This window comes from Pleuronectes platessa, chromosome 11 (assembly GCF_947347685.1).
Source record: "Pleuronectes platessa chromosome 11, fPlePla1.1, whole genome shotgun sequence".
NCBI lineage: Eukaryota > Metazoa > Chordata > Actinopteri > Pleuronectiformes > Pleuronectidae > Pleuronectes > Pleuronectes platessa.
This window is the reverse complement of record NC_070636.1, coordinates 18662360-18689044: the sequence shown is the minus strand read 5'-3', so window position 1 is coordinate 18689044 and position 26685 is coordinate 18662360. Positions and strand designations below refer to the sequence as shown.

Sequence of the window (26685 nt, the reverse complement as noted above, 5' to 3'; positions counted from 1 at the left end):
GGAGCAAGACAACCTCACCCGTTCATCATTGTCTGTCTCAGCTTTGTGCACAATGTCTCCATATGTCCATAGAACATAAGAGCGGTTTTCTTGAACACAACTCAGAGCTGAAACTACTAAACTTTGATTTGAATGTGAGGGCTTTTGCAAGGAATGCCTCTGTTGTCCATCCAGGATGAAGCCTCTGACAGTGGACTATATTTCCCGCCTCAGTAGTAGCCTCTTCCTCTTCCTCTTCCCCCTCCTCCTCTTCCCCCTCCTCCTCCTCCTCTTCCCCCTCCTCCTCCTCTTCCCCCTCCCCCTCCTCTTCCCCCTCCTCCTCCTCTTCCCCATCCCCCTCCTCCTCCTCCTCTTCCCCCTCCTCCTCCTCTTCCTCTGCCGCCGCCCCAGCCTCTTCCCCGGTCACTGCTCAGGTGTCCTGCCGAGCGCCGCAGCTTCTTCCTCTCCTCGTGGTGTTCCCGCTCCGCCTGCAGCTGCTTCCTCTGCTGCTCCGACTGCAGAGAAGGACAGAATTATTTATGCTTATCGTTACCTCTGCTTTAGACTGATGACTTCCAGACAAGATCAGAGGAAGAGGCACATTCAGGTGGACAACCATAACCTACTCAAATCAACAGTTGTTAAATACAACATTTACAAAAAATGTATTTAAATAAAATATAATTTAAGCAAAAGCAATAGGGTCCTCGCACCGTCAGGGTCTAGGCCCTAATTGGAGTTTTTTATATGACTGAGTGCAATTAAAGTTCACTTAGACCTATGTATAAATATTTTCTAACATAATACTTGTATATTGTGTGTTCAGTGCAGATTTATAAAAGGTATTTAGAGGTTTTATGCTCTTTACTATTCTGTTTCTGAACTGTAGTAACTTATCCCCTACAGTTCAATTAGATTGTTGTGCCTTTATATCATGGCAGTTACTGTAATCATATTCTGCTCTTCCTGTTGAATTGCTGACATGACTCCACCTTGGAATATTTTTATCATGCTGTTTAGGCTTGTTATGGGAACGAGGATAAAGGCCACTTTAGCCAAGGCTTAACTTTTTATTGAATTTATCATGGATGACAAGTAGAGTTGCCTTGGACAATTGGGGCATCCGTTGGTTTTAAAGCAGTTAGTGACCTGACTTGTTGTTGTTCTTCATTGCTTTGGAGAAAAGGAGAAAATCCATCTGTTAAGGGATTTATTTGACTTCCTTTGTCTCCGGATGAGTCTGAGGAAGAGCCTTGTGCTCGAAATGTCCTTTAACAGGAGCTAATATTGGTGCAGATTTTCTTTTGTTGATCCGTCACCGATGAAACATTTACTTTACTGGAAGTGAGCGTGTTGTCTTGTGCTTTGAACAATCAAGCGACAGAACACATGTGAGGTGTTTACCTTTTTGAGAGTGAAGGTTAACTGTTTGCTGCCAACTGCAGCGTCGGTCACGTTGCTGGTTCCAGAATTTTCCTCCAGCTTCAGACGGTCCTCCAGTGAAGCCCTGCAAGAACATGCACATGTTAATGCCACATAACGCACAGTATACATCCAGGAACACAGTCAGAGTTAGGTTCTATAATGTGCTAACCTACAGCTGTTAAAATTGCTATGAATATTATTTCTATAAGTTTGTAAATGTATTCTTTCAGAAAAACCTGCAGCTCAAAGCTTCTTTAACCACGATACAAAATAAAGTGAACATCGGCCATCAACAGCTGCAAACCCTAAAGTAAACAATAAACCAGCACTTGTGTAAGAGTTCCATTTAATACATTTCCAAAGACGTACTTCTGTAGTTTCTGCTTGCGGGCCATGTCGTTAAAACTTCTGAACTCCTCGCCGGCTTTGATTTGATAAAACTGAGGCTGATTTGTCTTCTTGCTCTCGGCCATGTTTGAGGTTTTCTCTCCTCCCTTCTGTTCCCTCAGCAAGACGGTGTTGCGGTCAGCATCCTTCCTCTCCTGCCGCCGGCGGTCTCGGCCCTCCTGCCACAGCAACCTCCGCTGCTCCCTCACCTCCTCCACCCAGCTCTTGTCGTCATCTGAGCTCTCCTCCTCGGAGCTTGCTCGCCCCTCAGGCTCCTCCTCGTTGTCAGCCGCCTGGACAAAGACGTTAAAAAAAATAAAACATTTATTGAGATATTACAATATTCTTTCAGGGATCTAGACACAGGCCTGACCATTCATCCCAAATAGTGTCTAGAAAACACAGTATGACTAAACATAGCACGCTCCCAGAGGCTTGTGAACAAGACAGAAACAGATGACCGTGTCTTGAAGGATTATGGAGCACCGCAAGCTGGTATCACACTTAATACTCTACTTCCAGTACAAGAAGTGAATGTGGAAAGCCACGATTTAGTTATTATGCCACTTGCCTCCAGCCCAAACTAATTCAAACCCCTCACAAGACTTCCTTCCTTTGTCACATAGAAGCAGTTCAAAAAGTGTTCTCATACTCATACTTCTCATTTCAAAAAATCCTGCAGTCAAACATCACGAGTGGTACCTGTGCTGAGTATATTACCTGTTCGGAATCTGCAGCCTGCTGAGCCAGTAGACGCAGCTTCTTCTTCCTCTTCAGTCCGACCTTGGAGACGATGGGGTTGAGCAGGCGGAACTCCTCGCTCTGCTCGTCTACCTGGTACTCAGGGTTTTCGAACATCATCTTGAAGCGGTCGTCGCCCAGGATGCTGGGGATGGCCTGTAGTTTTGGGAAGTTGAAATGGTGGAACTGGTTAGGACCAATGCATTAGAAGAAAAGATACAGAGATTGCAAAGTATTTTAATAGATGCTGTGGTAGGAAATACATGCAGCTCATGAGGCACAGAAAGCTTAATTTCATTCAATTTGTTTGATAAAAGTTTCAACTGAGTCCCATTTTATAAAACACAAAGATCACACTTTTATGAAGGTGCCAAACTGTGCACGATAAACATAAATGAATTACAGTTTTATTGTGATGGAGACAGCATCTTATCAATTAAGCACAAACAGACACAAACGCATAAACATCTTGATTTCTGTAATTGCAACCTCAGTTATCTTACCTTGCCCTTCTTTTTCCTAGAAGCCAGCTCTGCTTGGTCATCACCCTCCTCCATCAGCTTGAGAGCCAGATCCTTGTTCACCTTGGGCAGCTTCTGTTTGGGTCAGAGACAGTCGAATATTTCATTAAAAACACACAGGAAGCAGGAAACACGATCGAACCAGTTTGAATTATGAAGCAAGTTTTTATTGATATAAAACAGTCACGAGAGGTTATTTGTTTTTCACTTTGGAAATGAAAAATACACTCACCGTAACCTGCACTCTCTGAGTCCTGGACTCGTCAATCTTCTGGCGGATCTTATCCTTGCGATACTCCTCATATGCAAAAGGATTAGCCATGCTTTTGACCTGCGGCAAAACCAAACAGCAAAACTGTGAAATCGGAACATTTCGCTTCCACAATAACAACAACAAGTTAGTAAGTTTTGTCTGTTCAGCCTGAACTCCACAACTCAGCTAAATAGTCTAGATATGTAAAAGAAACATTTATACAGCATTAACACCGTACCTTGTGATAAAGCCTTATGTCCATGAAATAGCCGTGCATGTAGGCTCTCAGGAGAGAGGATCCCACCAGATGAGACAAACCTGACACAAAGTAATAAACAGAAAGATGAGTAAATTAATATGAAGCAGAGATAGATCAGAACTAAAAGGCAAACTCCTCTACTGGAAATAGGAATGGAGTCCATTGCCTCTTTTTTCCAGATTTTAAAGAAAACCTGCATATAACCACTAATTATGGCGTTAAAGTCTAAAGGTCAAGATTGAATCATTTAGCGATATTTCAGTGATTATTTTTACAGACGAATCCCACTGATCACCCAAGAATCTTAATTCTTGGGTGATCTTTTTCCAGAGGTTTTCAGGCGAGGTCTAATGATGTTCTGATCATGTTCTCATTCTTAACCAGTGGTTCCCAGCTTATGTTGAACACTTTATATTTACATTTATAAAGGTGTCTCAAGATTCTATTTGCTGACAGTGATACTCTGACCAGGTTGGGATTGTTCTCTACATGGCCAGCTGTTGAGAAATTGTTTTATTCACAAAGAATTTGGTAATCATTATCTTTAGTAGTCTTACATGCTCTTCCAGGCCTTTTGTTGCTTCATGTATTTTTAAGAATGTATGAAGTTGTTGCACACTTGAGTCCCTGCAATTAGTCTTTTTTCAGTCTATCATGGTGCCACTAATTTGCATCTACATTTCTCTGAGGGTTCCCATTACCAGCTACTGAAAGTAACAGCTGTTGTTAGATTAGCTGTTGTACTGCAAATCTAACAGCAGCTAATCAAGTTAAGAGCTTTTATTTGCTTGAATTAAGATAAAATGATGAGGGAAGAGTTCAAACGTGACCAAGAACCTGAACCCATTGGGCAATTGCTAGTGGGCTTCTGGAAATTGAGGGATTGTGTACAATAATGGCTGTAATTCCTAAAAATAAGTGACAGTCTTTGTGTTCAACCCCCTTGAATCAAAGTTGAATCTTAACTTCAACCACATCTACAACTAAATAAATTGTGATGGTGCAGTGAGACATTATTATTAAAAAAAATGTGACTGTCCAAATACTTATGGCCCCAAAAGTATGTGAAACTAGTATTAGTGTAATCAATGAGGAGTTACACTTTGTCAAATATTTCACCAGTATTTAGTCTATGAATGCAAATGGTAGAGGAAAACCAACTTCATTGACCTATAGCAGTGGTTCTCAAAGTGGGGGGCGGAAATAGTAAAATAGTAATAATAATCGTCTGTATGGGCCTAACAATAAGAATAGCCTAACCTTGACATGTCAGGCCTATCAATAACAATATGCTATCTATCTATCTATCTATCTATCTATCTATCTATCTATGGTGGTGTAGTTGAGGGCGGCGGTGGCGGGCGGCGGGGGGTAGGGGGGCCCCAACTACCCCTAACCAGCATTAGGGGGACCCAGCTTGCAAAAGTATGAGAACCCCTGACCTATAGCATAGATAATATACAAATCAGTTCTGAGAAATGTGTTGAGTACTGAGGACTGAGTTGTGGTGACTATAAAACAAAATTTATTTGCCAGAGTGTAGGTGCATGAAGTTAAACCGGGCGCAGAGAGAGTGGAGTAAGTTACTCTTCCCAGGATCTTTCACCAGATAAACCGGGCTGACTCCGGGTTACATAATTGGGCCACGATACGCAGCTCCTGTAAATCAACACCGCTGTTCCCCCCCGCTGCCTGCCCCCTCCTCTCCATCTATTCCACATTAGCCAACCACCTTTCTGCTTCTTGTCATTTGATCTCTCTAGTGCTGAGCCTGCATTCCAATGTTCATTCAACCCTTCAAGTGTCCACTCCCCCGTCCCTTCTTTCTCCCACCCCCACAAGCCTCTCAGTCGTTCACCAGAGCCATGTCTACGCCTGTCTTTTAGATACGTGTCCTGATCTGATCACAATTTGGCAGCTTTCAGTTCAGGTATGAAAGCACCAGAGACACATTGAGGAAACGTTTGAGATTCGATCAACCATCCGGAGGTGGTCTGCGACATGTGGCCAAATTCTTTTAGCTGTCTGTGCCGGGGCCACATTGCAGGGCCGCCTACTCGAATGACGTCTGACATGCTACAGTTACATAACGAACCAAAAATATTTATAGATATAGTTTCCCTTCGATTTATTTATTCCATATCAAAACTGCGCCACATGTTAATTTTCCAGCTTTATTTTCACAAAAGTAAAATCTTATTCTATCACAGAGCTGGCCTGCTCTTGCTATATTTCTCTAACACACATGGAGAACAGACTTGTCCATCAGAGTCAAGAAAAATATGGACTTTCTCCTTATCTTGGGAGTATGTATGGACTTTCATTTCGAGAGCAGTACTTCTTTTCAGATTTAGTAAAAGTCCCCCCCCCCCCCCCCTCTTAAACAGCCTCTGCTCATGTACACATTGCCACGTCTCTTTCAGAACTTTATCTGCAATCAGATAATTATTTTTCAGCACAAATGTCTTGTGCTTCAATTTGAGTCCGTCTCCTTTTGCCCTGACTGCTTCTTTGCGCATGTGAACCTTCAGCTCTCAGATTTCTGCGCTCGCTCTTAGACTCAATGAGCCTGACGAAACTGATTATAAAGGACTGGGTGCCAAAGAAAGGATTTTCTTTAATCTTTAATTTTTAACTAAATGCAAATTAGACTTAGGTTTTCATTATTGATTCAGACAGCTTCCCCAGTTACTCAATGTATTGGTTGACTTTCTTCTCCTGTAGAGTCTAATCTTAGAAAAACCTAGTGATATACAAAATAAGTGATGGTCTTTGACCATTATATCAAATCATTGACCTGTAGTGGATTTTTCCATTTAATAAATACTGCCATCCTCAGGACCTTTGTTTCATCAATGGGGCTACAGACGATTATTCAGGCCTTTGTTTTATCCCATTTGACCGACTGCAATTAACTTTACTACCTGTCTCAAGCTACATCCGTACTACAGCGTTTTCATCCAAACTAAAGCGATCTCTGTCCACATGAGCGTTTTAGCTCTGTATCAGTTTAATCCCTGTCCATGCCATAAAACCGGAAAACACATATCACATGGACAATTATGTACACTAACCGTGCACGTGCCTGTGTTAACAGAAACCTTTTGTTTGTTAGCTGCAGAAAGAGCTAAGTGAGATGCTTCGCAGTATCTGCAGACTTTCTGCGCCTGGCTTCTTAGTATTAAGTCAGTAGAAATCCAGGGGGATCCCCCACTGGACTCTCAACGAGCGAATAAAAAAAGCGGTGAAACATAGAAAACAGTGGTGTTTCTGTGTTGTAAAAACAAAATCATGGGATGTTCGCATCAGGGTTAAAATGCCAATTCCTGCCACTGTCTGCTGAACCACCTCTCGCCTGAATAATGGGGAGGATTTGTTGCTGTTGTGAAAGCGAGACTGCAGGTTAACTCTAACCAATTCTCAGAATTTGACCTTGTCTGAATGCTTTGCCTTTAGAAAAGACTAAACTGATACTATAAAGCTGTTGTTCAAATTTATTTGCAGATACAGTGATGAGAAATGGAGGCAGCAAGGTCTCACCCAGATTATCCAGGTCCTTGCGGGTGACAAACTTGTAGTCATCGTACACTGTGCTCTCTGGACTCTCCTCCAGCTCCTCTGTCAGGTTGTCGAGGAAGGAGCACCACCGAGGTGCAGGGCCCAGAGCCTAAACACACAGACACACACAAGGTTCAGATTTAGAATACTGAGTAAGTACTAAACCTGTTGTGTATTTAGGGAAACAAAAATAGTCTTTACTGTACAAGATTCAGTTTCAGTTAGAAATGACTCAGCTGCTTCTGTGGACTTGTGCTGAGCCAACACTGGTGATAGAGCAGAAGCATCAGCAAAGTACTGACTGCAATCATTGATGAGCAGTTGTTTTCACAGTGTGCACATCAACAGTTTGATTCCACTCTCTTGACAATGTGTGCTTTAAATCCGCATATGCTCATGTTTAGAAACACAGTCGTATATAGTCACCAAACCAGGAATTTCATTATGTCCATGTCACAATCTCATACAGAGCGATTAACAGGAAGTAATAGTTAACATTCTGAAAATGTATTAATCATTAAACTTGTTTAAACAAAATTCCAGACAGTCTCTCGTTCCAGCTTGTCCACTCTGACCATCTGCTTCTATTCTTTGTACTAAGCGATAGTTGAGTTAATATCTTTGGATTTTTGTCTCTCTGTTTGGATCAAATAAGCCATTATCAACTTTCTGATATTTTAAACAGTTCATTGATAAACCAAGACCGATTAATCAATAAAGAAAAGGATTGTTTGTCACAGCCCCAAATCCAACTCTCTGCAGGTTTTATCATGTCTGAAAACAGATCAGGTGAGAGGTGGAGTAACCGGGCGAAGCAGGGAGTGAAAAATTACCTCCGCTGTGCAGATCGCTCGGGGTTCGTATAAGATCAGCACGATAATACACAGCAGAAAATAAAAATACAGAGCGCTACACAACTATGTGTCTCTTTGAGATCTTTGTAAATTACTGGATAATTTCACATTTAAATCCATTATTAAATCATTCAAATGAAAAATACTGAGGAGGTATAATCAATTTGTTGTTGAGCTGGTTAAAACCCTAGACTGTATATAAAGAGGTAAAAACCCATGGGCACATCAGGTGTGACGAGGCGTTGCCAGTGGCTTTTGGCTAATCAAAGTCGGTCTTCCATTCAACACTATCAGTAGCTTCTAACATGATTTTTCATTATAATATTATAATAGAGATTCATTCTCTTGGATTGAGATATTGCATTACAGAGGTTATCGTTTGATGTTGGTTGTTAGGTGTTGAAATAGACATTTATTAGTATAAAAGATATGGATTTGTACTGAAGTATCCTGTTACTGAAGCATTCTCTAAAAACCTGTGGGGAGGTTACAGGTGGAGTAAGCACTGTTACAATAAAGTGACCCACATACCATGAGTACCATGTGTTATTTGTCCCTTATCGGGATGTCTGGGATTAACCACTTAAATTATCTTCTATGTAATTCCAAAAGATCTCTGTCTTTCTGGCTGTGGAACATGCCTCTCGCAAAACGTTCTATTATTCAGGGCTCAAAGAATTGCAATGTTGAATTTGGTGCGATTCGGACACGGACCACATTTAATATTGATGACATTTGAATAAACAGGCGACCGGTGCTCTGTGGCAGCAGCGGCAGGGAATCATCAACATAAGTGATTTTATCAATCACGACAACAGCAACAACAAATGATTTGATCTCGTTCGTGGTTTTGCAAACCGATTGGAGCTTCACCCAACTTTGAGCCAACAGGTGAGGTCACTTCAACATTTTTGGATTCTCAAGAGCAAGCTGAACTGCCGTCAACAAAAATGACAATGATGATAATAAATGTTAAAAGCAGACACTTTGTATTTAATAGAATATGATCTCTGGAAATAATCCCCCTAAAAAAACTCCTTATCAGGATGTACATTCAGACATGTTTGTGGAACCTGACATTTATGTTGATATTCATGTGTCTAACGTCCTACGCTCAGACGTCACCCCCTGACACAACACAGACTATCTGCGTAGGAAAGCTTAGAGGTATCAGGTATCGGCTCATTGATGAAGCTAAAAAATGACAAGGTGCTGGAGGCCGGATTCTTTTGACTTTGTCCCCAGTGTGTGACACAGCGTGACATTATCATCTCTGTGGACTGAGTATATTGCAAAGAACAGGCTGATATACTGAGTTCAAAGTCGGAGCACAAAATGCTGATGACAACAGCCTTTGCCCATCATGCAGTAGCTGTGACAACATGGACAACAGAACTAATAATACTAATATTGAGTAAATCAGTCCCTTAAACCCCTCCTCTCCCTCTTAATCAGCCTCTGCTCACGAACACATTTTTCTCAGTTCCTTTTCAGAACTTTGTCTGCAATCAGATATATATTTTCCAGCACAAATGTCTTGTGATTCAGTTTGAGTCCATTTCCTAGTGCCCTGACTGCTTTTGTGCGCATGTGAAACTTCAGCTCTCAGATTGCTGTGCTCGCTCTTAGACTCAATGAGCCTGATTATAAAGGACTGGGTGCCAAATAAAGGATTTTTTCAAACTAAATGCAAATTCGACTTTGGTCCTCATTATTGATTCAGACAGCTTTCCCAGTTACTCAATGTATTGGTTGACTTTCTTCTCCTGTAGAGTCTAATCTTAGAAATACCTTGTGATATACAAAATCAGTGATGGTCTTTGACCATTATATCAAATCTTTGACCTGTAGTGGATTTTTCCTTTAAAAAAAATACTGCCAACCTCAGGACCTTTGTTTCATCAATGGGGCTACAGACGATTATTCAGGCCTTTGTTTTATCCCATTTGACCAAATGCAATTAACTTTACTACCTGTCTCAAGCTACATCCGTACTACGGCGTTTTCATCCAAACTAAAGCGATCTCGGTCCATGTGAGCGTTTTGGCTCTGTTTTAATCTCTGTCCATGCCATAAAACCGGAAAACACATATCACATGGACAATTATGTACACTAACCGTGCACATGCCTGTGTAAACAGGAACCTTTTGTTTGTGAGTTGCAGAAAGAGCTAAGTGAGATGCTTCGCAGTATCTGCAGACTTTCTGCACCTGGCCTCTTAGTATTAAGTCAGTAGAAATGTCAGGATGTACGTTCAGACATGTTTGCGGAACCTGACATTTATGTTGATATTCCTGTGACTAACGTCCTACGCTGAGACGTCACCTCCTGACACAACACAGACTATCTGCGTAGGAAAGCTTAGAGGTATCAGGTATCGGCTCATTGATGAGGCTAAACAATGACAAGGTGCTTGAGGCCGGATTCTTTTGACTTTGTCCCCAGTGTGTGACACAGCGTGACATCATCATCTCTGTGGACTGAGTAGATTGCTCAGAACAGGCTGATATACTGAGTTCAAAGTCAAGCACAAAATGCTGATGACAACAGCCCTTATATGTCATGCAGCAGCTTTGACAGTATCAGATAACTGACAGAGAAACTTGACAGCCCACACCCTGTTTTGTTAACTCCCACAAGTCCATGAAGATCGGCTGAGTCACCGGGGGACACACCAAATATTATTTATTGCTCCATATGGCTTTTTTCTCAGATATGAGCCTGATATCCGAGCGCCTGTTGACTTCATGGTTAGGGAATGTAAAAGCCTACGTACTTACCGGGATGTAGAAGGTGTTCATCTTGGGATCTTCATTGGCAGTGAAGAGCATACCTGTCAATGACATGGAGGATAAACGCAACACAAAGAGCAAAGAGAAAATATTAATGGAGATCATATCTGGTGTAAACCAGTACCACCAACTTTTGCACTTCATGGACCCTTTAACTGACACAAACTAGAACCCGGACCCCCATTTGACACGATATTTGGTTTTAGATGTTTGAGTCAGTTAGGTGTATGAAATTTACAACCAAAATAGTCGTACATATATTCTCAATGCGTTTCTTGAGAGGCAACTGAAAGGTAGAAAAGGAGAAAACAAGATGATTTGTAATTTCAGGAATTGTCTTTACTTCATTCCTCTATAACAGACTAAAGGAGGAAAACTCTTTAAAAAAATCCCTTATCTAAAACTAAGCAATGACTTTAATGTGAATGTCACCCTCAGTTTTTTATCTTGTGTATTCTGACTGGCATGAAGTGACCTACAAGATTAAACAGCAGTCAAACACGTGTTTGTATCCGACTGTGGGACAGCGCCACCCGTTGGTTGAGGAGAGCTGCAGGAAAGCTAGAGGTTGTGACAAGGATGCAAATCTGAAACAGTTCTCAATGAACATATTTTGACCATCTTGTGGTTTTTAAAGCAAAGATTTGAATAAATCTTGCAATTCTCATTCTATGACATTTTAAAAATGTTCATATTATAAAAAATGCCAATAATGCTCAACATAAAATCTAAGTAATTCCAAGAATATGATGTATTTTTTCAATACAAGAGAGCAAATATGATACGAGCGGAAATTGTGTGCTAAAAATGTGTTCTGTGTCTCTATTGTTGGGGTGAAATTGTTGAAAAATGCCAATATAACCTTAGAAATGTGTAATTCTCTTATGTTTAAAAAAAAAAAGAGATTGATTTACAACACTATTAAAGGGATCCAAGTGTGAAGGATTTTTTCGTTGAATATTTATGGAGGGTAGCTTAATTCTTGTTTTGTTAAAGAATATATAAGCATTTGCTCCTGCCTGAACCTTTTCATTCGCTATATAAAATGGTTTAGACTTTGTTTAAACTTATTGCACATTGTGTAATGATGACCGATGAAATAAATATATCATTCATTTTTTTATTTATATTCGTATCTAAATATATATGATGTTTTAGTATTATTATCTAATTATTTTACTTTGTATCATTTTAAAGTTAAATTTTGATGAACCTGTTCTTACGTTTTTGCTCTGGTAGTTTCTCTACATCGGGACCAGTTAGCTTTATCTTATCCTGTGATGTTGCTGAAGTCATTCTTACCTGAATTAGGGTACATGCACACATCATTAATGTTGGCCTGAGGCTGTATGGAGGAGAACACCTTGCCCTGTGGAGGACAGACAGAATAGGTAAGAGATGATGAATGGTGTCAGAAAGAGTCAAGACAGATAATGAGACAGTCCTGTTTTGTTTGTGTTCTACTTTTGAAAATACACATAAGCAAAGCCTGCATGATGAAGAGTCTCTGATGAGTGACAACATAGTTCAATATTGCGATCAGATATACAAACAGATTATCAAGTGTGCATATACATTCACTATGTCTTCCTCTGTGATGATGCTAACTAATCTAAAACATTTCCTTTCTGTGGTGAAGGAAATCACAGCCTAACATCATTTGAAGTTCAACTTTGGTGAACTTTGACCTACGATACTCACATGTCATGTTATGGCAAAAAAACACTAGAACAAGAACTGATTTGTATATATTATCATAATAGTGAAAGGATGCTAAAAGCTTCAAATATTAAAACATGAAAAGAAAACGTCACACACTTCATCATCATTCATGTGCAGCACAAGTCAGGTCTTACGTTGTCTTTGTTCCAGAATTTTATAATCTTGGAGTCAGCAGACACAACCAGGTCGAGCTGATCGTGGAAGTTGAGCGCCTTGATTGGCAGGTTGTAGAAGTGGTCTTTAACCAGCAGCGGTTGGTTGGAGCGCAGGTCGTACAGCAGAACCTTCAGAAGACAGCACAAGGGGGGGATAACACCAACGACATTCAGAAATGTATTGTATTCCAAGAGAATAAAAGATTCCACCAAACTCTAACTCAATATTTAAAAGTTAAAGCTAAATTACCCCAACAGAGTTACGACACCTGGCTGAACATTTTCATTCCAAAAAGCTTTTATGCGAACTTTCAAATTGTAGGAGAGTCCGGCTCACTTCAGTATATTCATAACAAGTTAACAAATGAGGAAGAAGTGGAAATTCCAACCAGACAGGCAGCTGAGGGTTTGCAATGGCATCAAACAGAGGGGAAGATAACAATGTAGCCACAGATCTCTGATACTGGGGTTACATTCATACAAATATGTCTTCAGTTTAAAATATCCATCAAATCTAAAGCGATCCCCGTCCAGACAAGCTTTTAATCAGAAGTAAACTTACGAACATACATAAAGAAAATTGTGCGAAGGAGAAACGGCATTTGTGAAAAGTTAAGAGCAGGGAATTCCTTTCTTGGACAGAGGATGAGGTGGAACTCTTACTGACATTAAAACCATTTTCAGACATAAACTCTGGAGTTTGTGCCCGTCACATATGAAGAACACAGCCGGAGATCATTTTGTGTCCACTTGCTCGGAGTGAAGGCTCCAGAGGATCTCCTGCTGTGTTCTCACATGGAATCATTCGGACATTATCTGGACCTTTTACTAAGAGGGATGGCAGGAAATATTGTGGAGAAAGTCCGGAGACTCTGACTCGGCCATTTGCGTCCGGATAATTTGAGGATATTTGGAGTTCAGTTCATGTCTGAAAGCATTTCAAGTGTTAGCAGTGCTTTGTGACTGTATCATTTCCCCCCAACATCTGAGATGATTTTCTGCCTGTTCAGACTTAACGCAGTCCTGAGTTTTCCACCTCAAATGTTATCAGCAACATTTACAAACATCTCCGTTAGGCCCCCTAAATAGTGGTGTGAAAGACAAGCGTAAACGTAGAAACTGAAAGTTAAAGAGCCTGAGACTGATATTTGCCACCATGAAAATCTTGTGTTGTACACTGATTTGAATTTTTAACACCAAAACAAAGTGGATGGATGGAGTAAAAAGCAGGATATCATAAAAGTGTTTCAGCTGACCTGTCCTGTGCTGGTGCCGACTGCCATGGTGAGGGAGCCATTAAACTTCAGAGCACTGATTGAAGGCAAACCTTGAACTCTGTTGAGAAAAACATCAAAAGAATAATAAAAGTCAAAGCGAGACACAGCAGCAAACATAAGTTGTAATGACAGAGACAATGTAGCTTTGCGGAGACAGGAAAATAAAGCGACTGGGATCAGAGAAGAGCTGGATATTTCCACACTACACCAAAATGATGCAGAGCTTGCACTTAGTGTTTCCATGCAGCTCAGATACAGCAGGGCTCCGGACTAACTTTTTTTTACTAGGAGTACTGTAGCCCTTTACTGAAAATTATTATTCTAATCAGGAGCGCCACTGTTTCCACATGCAGGGAGACTCGGACATCACATTAAATCCTCCCTTGTACCAAGAATCCTGTCACATATTATTCTGAAATTGGCTATTTTGCACTTTTACTCTAATTACATGCTGATTAGGGCTGGGACCACTGATTTCCCAAATCTATTTGATAACAACTCACAAGGTCGGGATTCGATTCATTATCTTTATTATCCATATTTCAGTGTACAATATCAATTTTGCTTGGATATGATAGCAATTATCAGAGAATTTAAACTGTAATCTGTGAAAGGAAACCTCTCACTTGGTGCATTATTTAAAATATGAAGGAAGGCCTGTCATGATAACTTATTTTGTTGGACAATATCCAATGTCCCAGATATTATTGTGATAAATAATATTGTTTTCATACCACTGAAAAAAGATTAAAATATTAGATCATAATCCTGCAAGTACACCCTTTCAAAGAGCAATGAACGTTCAATTCTTAAGAATATTGAGTCTGACATTTGAATTAGAATGTCTTAAAATATTTGTAATTCTAATTTAGAATTACAAATATTTTAATATCCTCAATAAATAAACCATAAATAAAATAGACCACACATACAACCAATATAATAAATGACATTGACTCTCTGGCTCTGTTAACAATAATTGCTCTTGGATAAATATTAAGCATTTGGCCAAGAGCATCGGCGTCGGCAGACCCTTTTCACCGGGGCACGTGCCCCGTTGTGGATCTGCGGTGCCTGGGTATGCCTGGGGCACTGATTTTTTAATTAATTAATTTATTTATACCTTTAATTTTTTTTTATTTAAGTCTGACTCATCTGGCAATCTACAGAATGCATGCTAGCATTTTTTTTTCTTAAAATAGGCCTATAGACTACCACTTTCGTTAGAATTTAAGTCCGACATACGGACAGAGTAATTAGAATCCACTTGCGGCCACTCGGAGCATGTTGCAGCCGGAGAGTTGCCTGTAACACAGAGCCAGGAGTTGTCCAGCACAGCGTCAGCGACCATTCACTCCGGCCGGCGTGAAGTGAAGTGAAGTAAACAGTAAGCGTTACATTTTTATCCTCTGGAAGCATAGAATGTCTAACAAATGTGTATGCCTTTCATCAAATAAGGTGAAGGGGCGTCTCTGAAGTGGTGTTATTAGCTAATGTGGTCACGTCTGTCGTTATGCTATAGTAGCCAGACAGTTCGCTAATATATTAAACTGTAGCGATAACTGTTTAAGCTGGACCTGTTGATCGGAGAAAGATCACAAATGTCGGGTTCACACTACATGCCATCTTATGGTGTTTCTCGATTCTTTACGTTCATGTTTTCAGGGGGTGATGATCCCGTGATGGGGTATCCAAGTTGTCTTGTCAGCTTAGTTAGCTAGCTATCGGCATACTGTATAAGACATCTTCTCAAGTTGCCTGGAACCAATGGCACCGATGTTATACTAGCGCAATTTATAACAGAATACAACACTCGGAGGTGGAAGCTGTTTTGTACGCTGTTGCTTTTAAAAATAGCCCAGTGCATGCTTAAATAAGCAGGCTGGCTTAAGCAGCTCAAGCACACGTTGGTCTCAAAGTTGAAAATGAATGATTCTGAAATTATTCTCATTCTGGTGTTTTCTGCTCGAGTAGGCCTACAGACAAAAGCACAGACATTAAGGGGGCATGATGACATACAGGTGGTTACTTTCAAGACAGTAGAAACATAATGTAGAAAAAACAAACAATTGATAGGTATCATTCATAGCATGCATATAGACGAATGTCCTGTTTTTACTATTCGTTTTTTTGGTGTGTCAGGTATGTAGAGAGTTATGGAAGAAGTATGTTGTACTAGTAGGCTATGTTATTTTATGATCTTTTGCTGGCATTGAATTATTTGTTATCTCAGTGACCGGAACTAGATATAACAGCCTACTGTATTAGTTATGATTTTGATCTCAATTCAACTCAAACAACATTGTTCTTGTAGATGGACATCAGAAAGTTATTCGCTCGGAGCAGGGATAAAGCAGCAAGGAGAAATGAGAGAGCTACGCTAGGTAACAAGGCAATGCAAACCACTTTTAGGTAACAACCCAGTTGAGTTGACCACTGGTCACTAGCCCAAGCCTAACAGTTACATATCTGTCCAGACAAAGAGGAGCAGCAGAGTGCCGGAGGAGGTGACGGAGGAGTTGAAGGAAAAGGTGAAGGAGAGAGGGATGTTGATGAGCACGAGCAGAGGTGATATGACTATTACTTTCATATTAATTAGGAATAACAGCAAACAGGTTATACACAAGTAACTTTACATATGCATATATACAAATCTAGATAGTGAAAATGCAGACAGGAGACTGTAATATGTTCTTGTTGCTTCAAGACTCAGTGCAGCAGAGTGCAGAGGAGAGGAGCAGATTGAAGGGACGCAGGTAGAGTTGGCATTGAGAGATGACACTGACAGGTGAGACTCAGCTTAGATTTGATTAATTTTATTTGAACTTTTAATGGTTATCTGAGGTAACCATTGATCATATGATTTTTTGTATGTTGCACCAGACAGGAGAATCAGAGGGCAGAAGAGAATGAGCTGGTTGAGGCAGGGGAAATGCAGAGAGAGAAGGAAGGACAACAGGAGACAGACAGGCCAGAGAGATCACACCCCAGATATGAGACTGAGAAAACAGTTGCCACAGTGGCAGAGAACATTAGACTGGGGGCAAGAGAAAAAAGCAGTGTCCACAATGTTGAGGGACATACAAGTGATCTTGGGGGAAAGGAGTCTGGCCCAAACCAAGTTAAGTTGTCAAAATATCCCCAGCACAACTTTGGTGCCAAGAATCGATCCTTTAACGCCAACTGGTTTGAAAGCTTTACATGGCTGGAATATTCCAAGTCTAAAGATGCAGCCTTTTGTTTTCCCTGTAGAATATTTGGGAAACATTTGAAGAATGACACCTTTGTAAACACTGGCTTTCAAAATTGGAAAAAAGCTCTGGATGTCTATAGAGAGCATGAGAAATCACCAGCCCATAAGGCAAGCATGGAGTCTTGGTGTAGTTATAAAGCCAGTGCGGCTCATGGCAGTGTTGTCGAGCAGTTGGATTCTGCAAGTGAGCGTGAAATCAAAGAGAGACGCGAGTACCTCAGCCGGGTTGTGGCTGTTACCAAGTTTTTGGGTAAACAAAATATCCCATTCCGTGGCCATGATGAGGGCATGTCCAGCGACAACCAGGGAAACTTTCTGGAGTGTATGAACCTCTTGAAAGAGTTTGATCCTTTTCTTCAGGCATATTCACCACCATCTCACAGTACATACTTATCACCTTCATCCCAAAATGAGGTCATTCAATGCTGTGCCTAAGAGATAGTAAAAGCTATCAGTCAAGAAATAAAGGAGGCTGGAATGTTTTCAGTAATGGCAGATGAAGCGAGAGATGGCACCACTGAGCAGCTAGCTGTGTGTGTTCGTTATGTTGCTGGGGGGAGTGTGAAAGAGCATTTGCTAGCCATGACAGATTTGAAAGGGTTTGACGCAGAGTCCATTACCACTGCAATTGAAGATCAGCTAAGATTGAATGGCTTAGATCATGTGAAGGTGGTTGCACAGGCTTATGATGGCGCCTCAGTCATGAGTGGGACTGTTGGAGGGGTCCAAGCTAAGTTCAGAGAGAACCATCCCATGGCCATTTATGTGCATTGCTATGCACATCAATTGAATTTAGTGCTGTGTTGCACATGTCAAGCCATACCAGAGGCCAGGAATTTATTTGACCTCATGCAGAATGTGTATACATTCTTTTCAGTCTCCCTTGTTAACCACGACAAGTTTAAGGAGACCCAGAAACAGCTTGGCTTACAGCCTTCTGAGCTGGTACAGCTGTCCAAGACCCGATGGTCGTGCCAGCTGAGGTCAATCAACGCTATGATAGAGAATTTCCCCGCAGTTCTCACGTGCCTGTCCAACATCAGCAACCCCACGGCTGTGGGTTTGCATGCCAACCTTGCCAGGTTCACCACAATTTATCTGTTGATGGTCTTCAAGACTTTTTTGTCTGTGACAGAAAGTCTTCACAAATACCTGCAAAGTGAAACTGTGGACCTGGCAAAAGCAGAGGAGTTTAAATGCGCTGTGTGTGCCACTCTAAAAGAAATGCGCACTGACCCCAAAGCGACGGAGGTACAGTGCCTTGCATAAGTATTCACCCCCTTTGGACTTTTCTACATTTTGTCATGGTATAACCACAGATTAAAATTTATTTCATCGTGAGTTTATGTAATGGACCAACACAAAATAGTGCATCATTTGGAAGTGGGGGGAAATATTACATGGATTTCACAATTATTTACAAATAAAAATCTGAAAAGTGTTGAGTGCATATGTATTCACCCCCTTTACTGTGAAACCCCTAACAAAGATCTGGTGCGACCAATTGCATTCACAAGTCACATTTGCAAGTCACATAATTAGTAAATAGGGTCCACCTGTCTGCAATTTAATCTCAGTATAAATACACCTGTTCTGTGACGGACTCAGAGTTTGTTGGAGATCATTACTGAACAAACAGCATCATGAAGACCAAGGAGCTCACCAAAAAGGTCAGGGATAAAGTTGTGGAGAAATATGAAGCAGGGTTAAGTTTTTAAAAAATATCCAGAGCTTTGAACATCTCTCTGAGCACCATAAAATCCATCATAAGAAAATGGAAAGAATATGGCACAACCGCAAACCTACCAAGAGGAGGCCGTCCACCCAAACTGAAGAGTCGGACAAGGAGAAAATTAATCAGAGAAGCAACCAGGAGGCCCATGGTTACTCTGGAGGAGTTGCAGAGATCCACAGCTGAGGTGGGAGAATCTGTCCACAGGACAACTATTAGTCGTCTACTCCACAAATCTGGCCTTTATGGAAGAGTGGCAAGAAGAAAGCCATTGTTGAAAGGGATCCATAAAAAATCCCGTTTGGAGTTTGCCAGAAGCCATGTGGGAGACACAGCAAACATGTGGAAGAAGGTGCTCCGGTCAGATGAGACCAAAATTGAACTTTTTGGCCTCAATGCAAAACGCTATGTGTGGCGGAAACCCAACACTGCCCATCACCCTGAGCACACCATCCCAACAGTGAAACATGGTGGTGGTAGCATCATGCTGTGGGGATGCTTCTCTTCAGCAGGTACAGGGAAACTGGTCAGAATAGAGGGACAGATGGATGGAGCCAAATACAGGGAAATCCTTGAAGAAAATCTGATGCAGTCTGCAAAAGACTTGAGACTGGGGCGGAGGTTCATCTTCCAGCAGGACAATGACCCTAAACATACAGCCAGAGCTACAAAGGAATGGTTTGGATTAAAGAATGTTAATGTCTTAAAATGGCCCAGTCAAAGCCCAGACCTCAATCCAATAGAGAATCTATGGCAAGACTTGAAGATTGCGGTTCACAGACGGTCTCCATCCAATCTGACTGAGCTTCATCTTTTTTGCCAAGAAGAATGGACAAACCTTTCCATCTCTAGATGTGCAAAGCTGGTAGAGACATACCCCAAAATACTTGCAGCTGTAATTGCAGCGAAAGGGGGTTCTACCAAGTATTGACACAGGGGGGTGAATACTTATGCACCCAACAGATGTCAACTTTTTTGTTCTCATTATTGTTTGTGTCACAATAAAATTTATTTTGCACCTCCAGAGTACTATGCATGTTTTGTTGATCAAACGGGAAAAAGTTTATTTAAGTCTATTTGAATTCCAGTTAGTAACAGTACATAATGGGAAAAAGTCCAAGGGGGGTGAATACTTATGCAAGGCACTGTATATGACCGTGCAAAGGCCTTGTGCGAAACGCACCAAATCCCTGAGTCATGTGTTCCAAGACAAAGGCAAAAGCAAAGACGCCTGGAGGAGTACATAGTCGAGTCTAGTTGTGGGGCAGCGAGTGACCTAGGCAATGCTGAAAAATTGAGAACAAATGTCTACCTACCTTGCCTAGACAGGATGATTGCGGAGCTGGAGCAACGCTTTTCATCTCTGAACAGCGTTGTTCTGAAGGGTGTTCAGGCCTGTAACCCAGGCTCGAGCACCTTTCTCAAAGAGGAGGACCTCAGAGGTCTCGCAGATCACTACAATGTTGATCTTAAACAAGAGGAGGTGTGGGTAGCGAAACATTACCTGGACAGAAAGCAGGAGAGCCTGCCAATTACTGACATGCAATGTCTTTTCGGTTTACTCGATAATGTCATGTTCCCTACACTGACACAGGTCATTAAAATATGTCTGACCATTCCTGTGTCCAGCTGCAGTTGTGAAAGGACATTCAGCGTACTGAGACGCCTTCACACTTGGTTGAGGAGCACAATGGGGCAAGATAGGCTTCATCATCTTGCCATCATGTCGGTTGAGCGAGGAGAACTCTCCAAATTAAGCCAGTCACAATTGATCGACAGCTTCGCAAAAATGAAGCAGAGGCGCTACCGTTTACTGTTAAAAAAATGAACAGCTCCCCTATCTTTCTGGCCATGATATACACACCTCATAGGATCATCACCATCACACATAGGATGGTCTGAAATAGAAATGATAAACACAGACATGTATGTATGTAGAGGTGTTTTTTTGTTTTTCCTTTTACAGTTGCACATTTCAAGTTTTCAGTTTTCAAGTTCATGTTTGCTGACAGATATTTATTCATGTTTGATGAAGATACGCTTTATGATAATAAATAAGTGCTATAAAATATTTGCTTGCGTGCTTGCATTAATTATCTGTGCCCATGCTTTTTTTAAATAAATAATTGCCCAAAATTTTTTTAGCTCGCGCGCTTCGCGCGCTCACATTTTTTTTTCGGTGCCCTATTGTGCCCCTGTATGGTATTGGGTGAGCTGACGCCCCTGGCCAAGAGTATGTGTAACCAGCTCGGTAAACAGGACGGCAGGATAATGATTTATCTATGGTGTCCGATCAATATATATGCAACTAGTTATTAAATGTAGTCCCCAAAAATAGTCGCAAAAAATGACGAAATGGTGGCCATGTGGCGCCCTGTAAAGACAATGGAGATGTGGCTTCATATGCATCGTCACGCTGATTTCAGCTGAAACCATTCGACATGTCAATGCGACAGCTTGGCACTTACTCTGTTCCCTCAGTGAGGCTGCTCAGGGCACAGTCCAGTATGCCCACTCTGTTCCGCACACGAGGGTCCCAGCATTCCACCCTTCCCTGGTGACCCAACAGATGAACCAGTCAGTTAACGGTGGGTTTTTACCTTACACCTCAAGGCTTCACAAAACTGACTGCAATAGAATTCAAAGCAACACTTGGTAGATTTAATCACTTAGAATAACAACTTCAAAATGACTTTGATGGTACAGAAAGTTATATTAGGGAGACTGGAAGGTCATTAACTGCCACAGTGCCCCCTGGAGGCCTTAGAAGTGCAGTAGGCAACTGCTGGAAAATTACGAGCTGCTTTCCTGATGAAAAGTCCCAGGTCTTGGTTTGAAATAGTTGAACTTAATATGAAATTTACAGTATGTATATAGTACAATGTATATAATAAAATTGAAGTCTAAAGTTTTTACAGAGGCAGACTGTCAGACCATAGACTATATCCACAGATGAAGGTTGTGACTGCTTCCTAAAATGAAGCCAAAACATCTTGATCCTGTCCTGGTGGCTGGCTGTAGTATAGGTCATTGGCGCCGCCTTGGGGTTAGGTGTTTCCCAGGGAGTAATTCATTCATCTTGTTTTTTTTTTAAAGAACATAATATTTAAGGAGGTGATATTTATGAGTGTGTGCAATCTGGTGCATATCAAAATTAAAATCTGGAACCAGCAGATAGAATGTGGTTTTTCAGCTGCTGTGTGTGTAAGAACCACAAACGTGTTGCAAAAATAACATTGTGTCCTGAACTATAAAGATAGTTTGTATTTAAGGGGACTGTGGCAGCAGTATTTGCTTGACCTAGTCTCAAATGCAATTAGCAAGAAACAGCCAAAGACTGTTTTACTTGCGTCTACTAATAACTGGTGCATCACTTCAAACACATTCTGCCATGGCACGTACCTCTGAGGTCCCTGTGGCAAGCAAATGATGAACGGGGTTGATGTCACACACATTGTTCTCCCTGGTGGAGAAGTCAAGAGAAAGAGGCATCGTGAACATCAGAGCGATCACAGCTAAATATTTCTGTCCAACTGCTATTATTGGATCATATGCATATCATTGCACACATCAACAGCAACATACCAGCCATGGTAATACTTACACAGCATCAGTCTGGAGTGAGTTGAGAAAGCGCCCTTGTTCCAGATTCAGCCTGAAAACCTCTGAACTGTAAAAGAAGAGTCCGGTGTCACAAACATGCTTTTTTATAGGACATGCTCAAGATACATTTTGAATGAAGAATAACAGAGGCCCTCAACCTCCATCATTCAATTACGTATTCACCTTGTCCCCACAAAGAAGAGGTCACAGGAAGGGTAGTGGTAAGAAAAGTCTCGTCCGAACTTTGGAATACGCGTCTTGTAGTATTGTCCGTGCTGAGAGTGGAGCTCTACGTAGCGGTCAGCATGCAAAAACACCAACTGCACAGACACACAGCAAACATCACAGAATGACTTTAAAAGCAAGGTTCGTCAAAAATGCTGAATAAGGAAATAAGGGATTTCAGGGAGTTTGGTGTAACTTACAGACATACAAATATTTTCACATAACAGGATTAATAAGTAATATAAAGCCCTAACTGTTCTATAAATTATGACACTACAAGGATTTCAAAGATTTTACCAGAATATCCCTAAAAGAAAACTTTTTATATTTCTAATATGTGGATAACTCTGGCTGTTGATTGTAAATAGTGCTCACTGAAGTGGGCTGTGGAATCATAGTACGCAAGGACAGTTTTCTCTGTGGAAGTGAATATAGCTGGACTTGGAACATTGGTAAGATTATAATAGGCAATTAACTTGGTAAACGTATATTTTGTTGCCAGGAGGTCCACGTTGATGACGCCTATGATGTAAGTTATATATTGTATGATTTAGCATTGATGTCATAGATAGTGGTGGTGATGTATTGGACTGTAATATATTGTAATATATGTAACTGCTAATTCCAGAAATCTGTGTCTGTCTGTGGCTTGTACCTCGCAAGACTCGTTATGATTGTTAAGGGCCTAAGGAGGTGCTCCAACGCCCTGTAGCATCAGCGGCTGGGACACATTAAGGTAAGTGACGCTGTCAGTCGTGACAAGAGCACGTTCACAGCAATGAGAACTCACTCTCCAGTTCAAGGTTCTGTGGAATGGGTCCAAGTCTTAACTTAATGTGGTTCAATTACTGCAGGTCACTTTTACAGTTTCAGAAAGAAAGCTTAACCCGCTCCACCACAGGAAAAAGCAAACAACTAATTCCAAAGAGGCAGGTTTCACTGGTGGATATAGAAATTGGAAGGACAGCACAACAGCACCTTTACCTCGGCAATAGATATATTTCTGAATCTATACATTTTCAACAATGTCACCAAAGCTGCGTAATAGGTGCTTGGTAAAGATATGGAAAGGTTGTTTAATTGGATTGTATATCATTAGATTGTACAGGTTGTACCTAATAAAGTGGCCAGTGAAAGTAATCAATATGTGGCTAACAACAAAAGTCCTAATTTTACAATTAGGGATCCTCAAATGGCTGATTTTGATGTCTGTCTTCTCATGATGTTACAAATTAGTCGACTCAAACTTCATTGTCAGTTTCTGAGAACCTCTAAGTATATGCATCTATAAAGAGGAAGGACATGACATATCAATTCTGCTGCAGAGATCACGTGTATTTGTCTTTGAGGCTTACTGACATATTTTCTAACCGTTGTCATTTTTGTGTCTGTCACGTGTAAGAAACATAAACACGCCTACTGGCTATTGGTGAATCTGTTTTCACAAGTGGATTTGGTGGAGAAACTCTGCAGAAAGTGCGGAGGCTCTCACATGGTCATTTACCCTCTTACATAGAGCCTCTCAGGGAATGTTCGGGGATCAGCGCATGTCTGAAAGCAGCTATACACAGATCATGTATAAAACCAGCAAGTCTAACAGCATTGTTTTTAAGTGTTTGGGCAGCAGGCCACTGATTGCTCACCTTAGAGTAGTCATCGGAAAGGATGTCAAAGGCCAAAACTTTGAGGGAGAAAAAAGAACCTTGTTAAATTGAGTCATTAGTGACATGAAGGCCAGTGAACAAGTGGTCACGTCTCCGGACTTACCTTCGGAATCCAGACAGCGTTCGAATTTCAGGGACAGATGATAGGTGTCGTAACAGCGAACCCTGGGCTTGTAAGTGCCTGATATCAACAAATAAAAAGTCAAATAAAATAAAATAATGAAATGACCGGCATGATTGGAACATTTTATCCAGAGCTGATCTCACCAACTGCCAGGATGAACTGCCCGTCTCTCGACACTTTGATGGAGTTGCACACTGTGGGCATCTCAAAGTCCTGGATGAGCTCGATCCTGCGCTGGATATCTGGGAAAAGAAACGATGAATAGAAAAATAAGTCAAAAATAATGATGTGCAATTTGGGGGGGGAAATGAGCCTGTGTGTAATTCTGAACTCACCTGCATCGTTCTTTTGTAGCTGTCTTTTCTTGCGATCTGAAAGCCACTGCATTAAAGAAGATACTCTGTTAAGCTCGTAAAGAAGCATCAGTTAAAAAAGGTTATAAAGAAGTAGATATACCATGTAAACATCAGATAAATGTGGGACATAGCAAGAGCGATATTATATAATATTATATATGATTGCAGATAGAAAGATAAGGAAACTCATATAAAATCATGCAAGGAAAGGTAGTGAAATTACACAAAGTATCCGGATAAGATGGAGATATTATTTGGAGAGAAATGGGTAAAGAGCAGTGGCACATGTTGATTGCGCGAGGATGTATACTGTATATGTGCAGAAGTATAAAGAGATAGTTTGTATGAAATGACACCTGTTTGAACAATGAGGCAATCCATAATAAAAACAATGCTTGACAACAGCAATGCTCTCATCACTAATATGTGTGTCGTTTATTCTTGTTTAGGTCAATTCTATTACTTTTGCAGCATTTTGTGATATGAATGTACAGAATGAGGGATGGAGACTGAACTGAGGAATATCAAATGATGACCAAACACATACACGAGCTCCTACAGTTACATGAAACGTTACATTAGCGTGGTGGGTTAATGTTAACAGTGTTATTTTCCTCCACAGGTTATGTTAGGGCTGCTCTTGGCACGTTCGCCGGGCTCGTTAGCGCTGTTAGCGTGTTAGCTAAAGTTAAACTTCATGGTTTGGGTCACGTTGTTTCTTACCTCGGGAAGAGACTTCCCGTGACTCAAGTTATAAATCTTCACGTCGTTCACACTTGATATCTGCATGATGGCCGGTGACAGCGGCTCCGGACTCACTCACTCACACTCTCACTGCACCGTGGTGAACCGGACTGAATCCACGTTGTTACCACGGCGTAAAAACAGGAAGTGGAGTTGTGTTTTGGCACACGTGTCCGAGTGGAAACAAAACTCACCGCACACGTTCCTCTTCCTCTTCGCTGTTATTTTTTTGTTTAAGAGTTAAGGAAATAATTTCTAAAATAAGTGGATAAATAAAATAATATATCTTCAAATTGTAGTACAAGTGAACAGTATCGCCTTATTATATTTCTATATTGCCAGGTCAACCGAGTTGCTAAGCTACTCTTTTATTAATTGTACAATACGATATGGAAGCTCAATAGTGTCATAAGCTCTAAATAGAACGGAGCACTCAACGATATAACTCAAATACACAGAAGAAGATTAATTAAACAAGATACAATTGTCATAGTTAGAGGGCTTCTAGTAATGCAAAGGTTATTTTGGTCTTTTTCTTCTTCATATACATCAAGGACTCTCTCATCAAGACTAGAAATAGAGTCACACCCGAATGGTTTAAAATCTGTGTGTTTGAAGTGTTTTACAGCAAATCATAATGTTGATCCTTCATCTTGATTCTAAATTTGACTTTATAAGAGTTTAGGTTCCACCCAGCTGTACATATCACACCAATGTGGGTTGTTGTAAGGCTCAAGTTAAAACATGAGAACCGTAGTGTTGATTTCCTCATCACAAAAAAAACATATTTAAAAAAACGTATTATTGTTATTTTTAAAGTTAAATCTTTGTAGGCAGCTCTCTTGAAGTTTTTGTTTCAGTTATTATTTTTTAAATGAAGCTCTTATGCTTTTTGAAATATTATAAGATATTAATCATTAAGAAATTAGTAATTGATTTTCTTTACTTGCTAAAGCTATTTCTATTTCTGTTGAGTTTTACAAAACACTTTAATCGCATGGATCAAACAACTGAGAACGTTTATAATACATTCATCAAGACCACACCTCTATAAGAATGA

At 40.7% G+C, this 26685-nt stretch overlaps 1 protein-coding gene and 1 long non-coding RNA gene across 2 annotated transcripts; one reads left to right on the top strand and one right to left on the bottom strand.

The window, feature by feature from the left end:
* Positions 1-311: 311 nt before the first annotated feature.
* On the bottom strand, positions 312-25780 carry nol10 (nucleolar protein 10; the record flags this gene model as incomplete). Its single annotated transcript, XM_053435207.1, has 21 exons — positions 25605-25780; positions 24861-24906; positions 24669-24767; positions 24505-24582; positions 24381-24418; positions 22696-22832; positions 22514-22579; positions 22312-22372; positions 21378-21463; positions 13904-13982; positions 12627-12776; positions 12073-12139; positions 10759-10811; positions 7106-7232; positions 3545-3624; positions 3286-3384; positions 3036-3128; positions 2512-2688; positions 1774-2084; positions 1384-1486; positions 312-494 (listed from the first exon to the last, which is right to left on the bottom strand). Coding segments are annotated over exons 1-21 (2199 nt in total), but the record flags the coding sequence as incomplete, so codon positions are not given.
* LOC128451398 (uncharacterized) lies at positions 15301-17199 on the top strand. The gene is made up of 3 exons (XR_008340100.1): positions 15301-16492; positions 16632-16712; positions 16808-17199. It is a non-coding gene; the product is annotated as an uncharacterized LOC128451398 (long non-coding RNA).
* Positions 25781-26685: the final 905 nt, after the last annotated feature.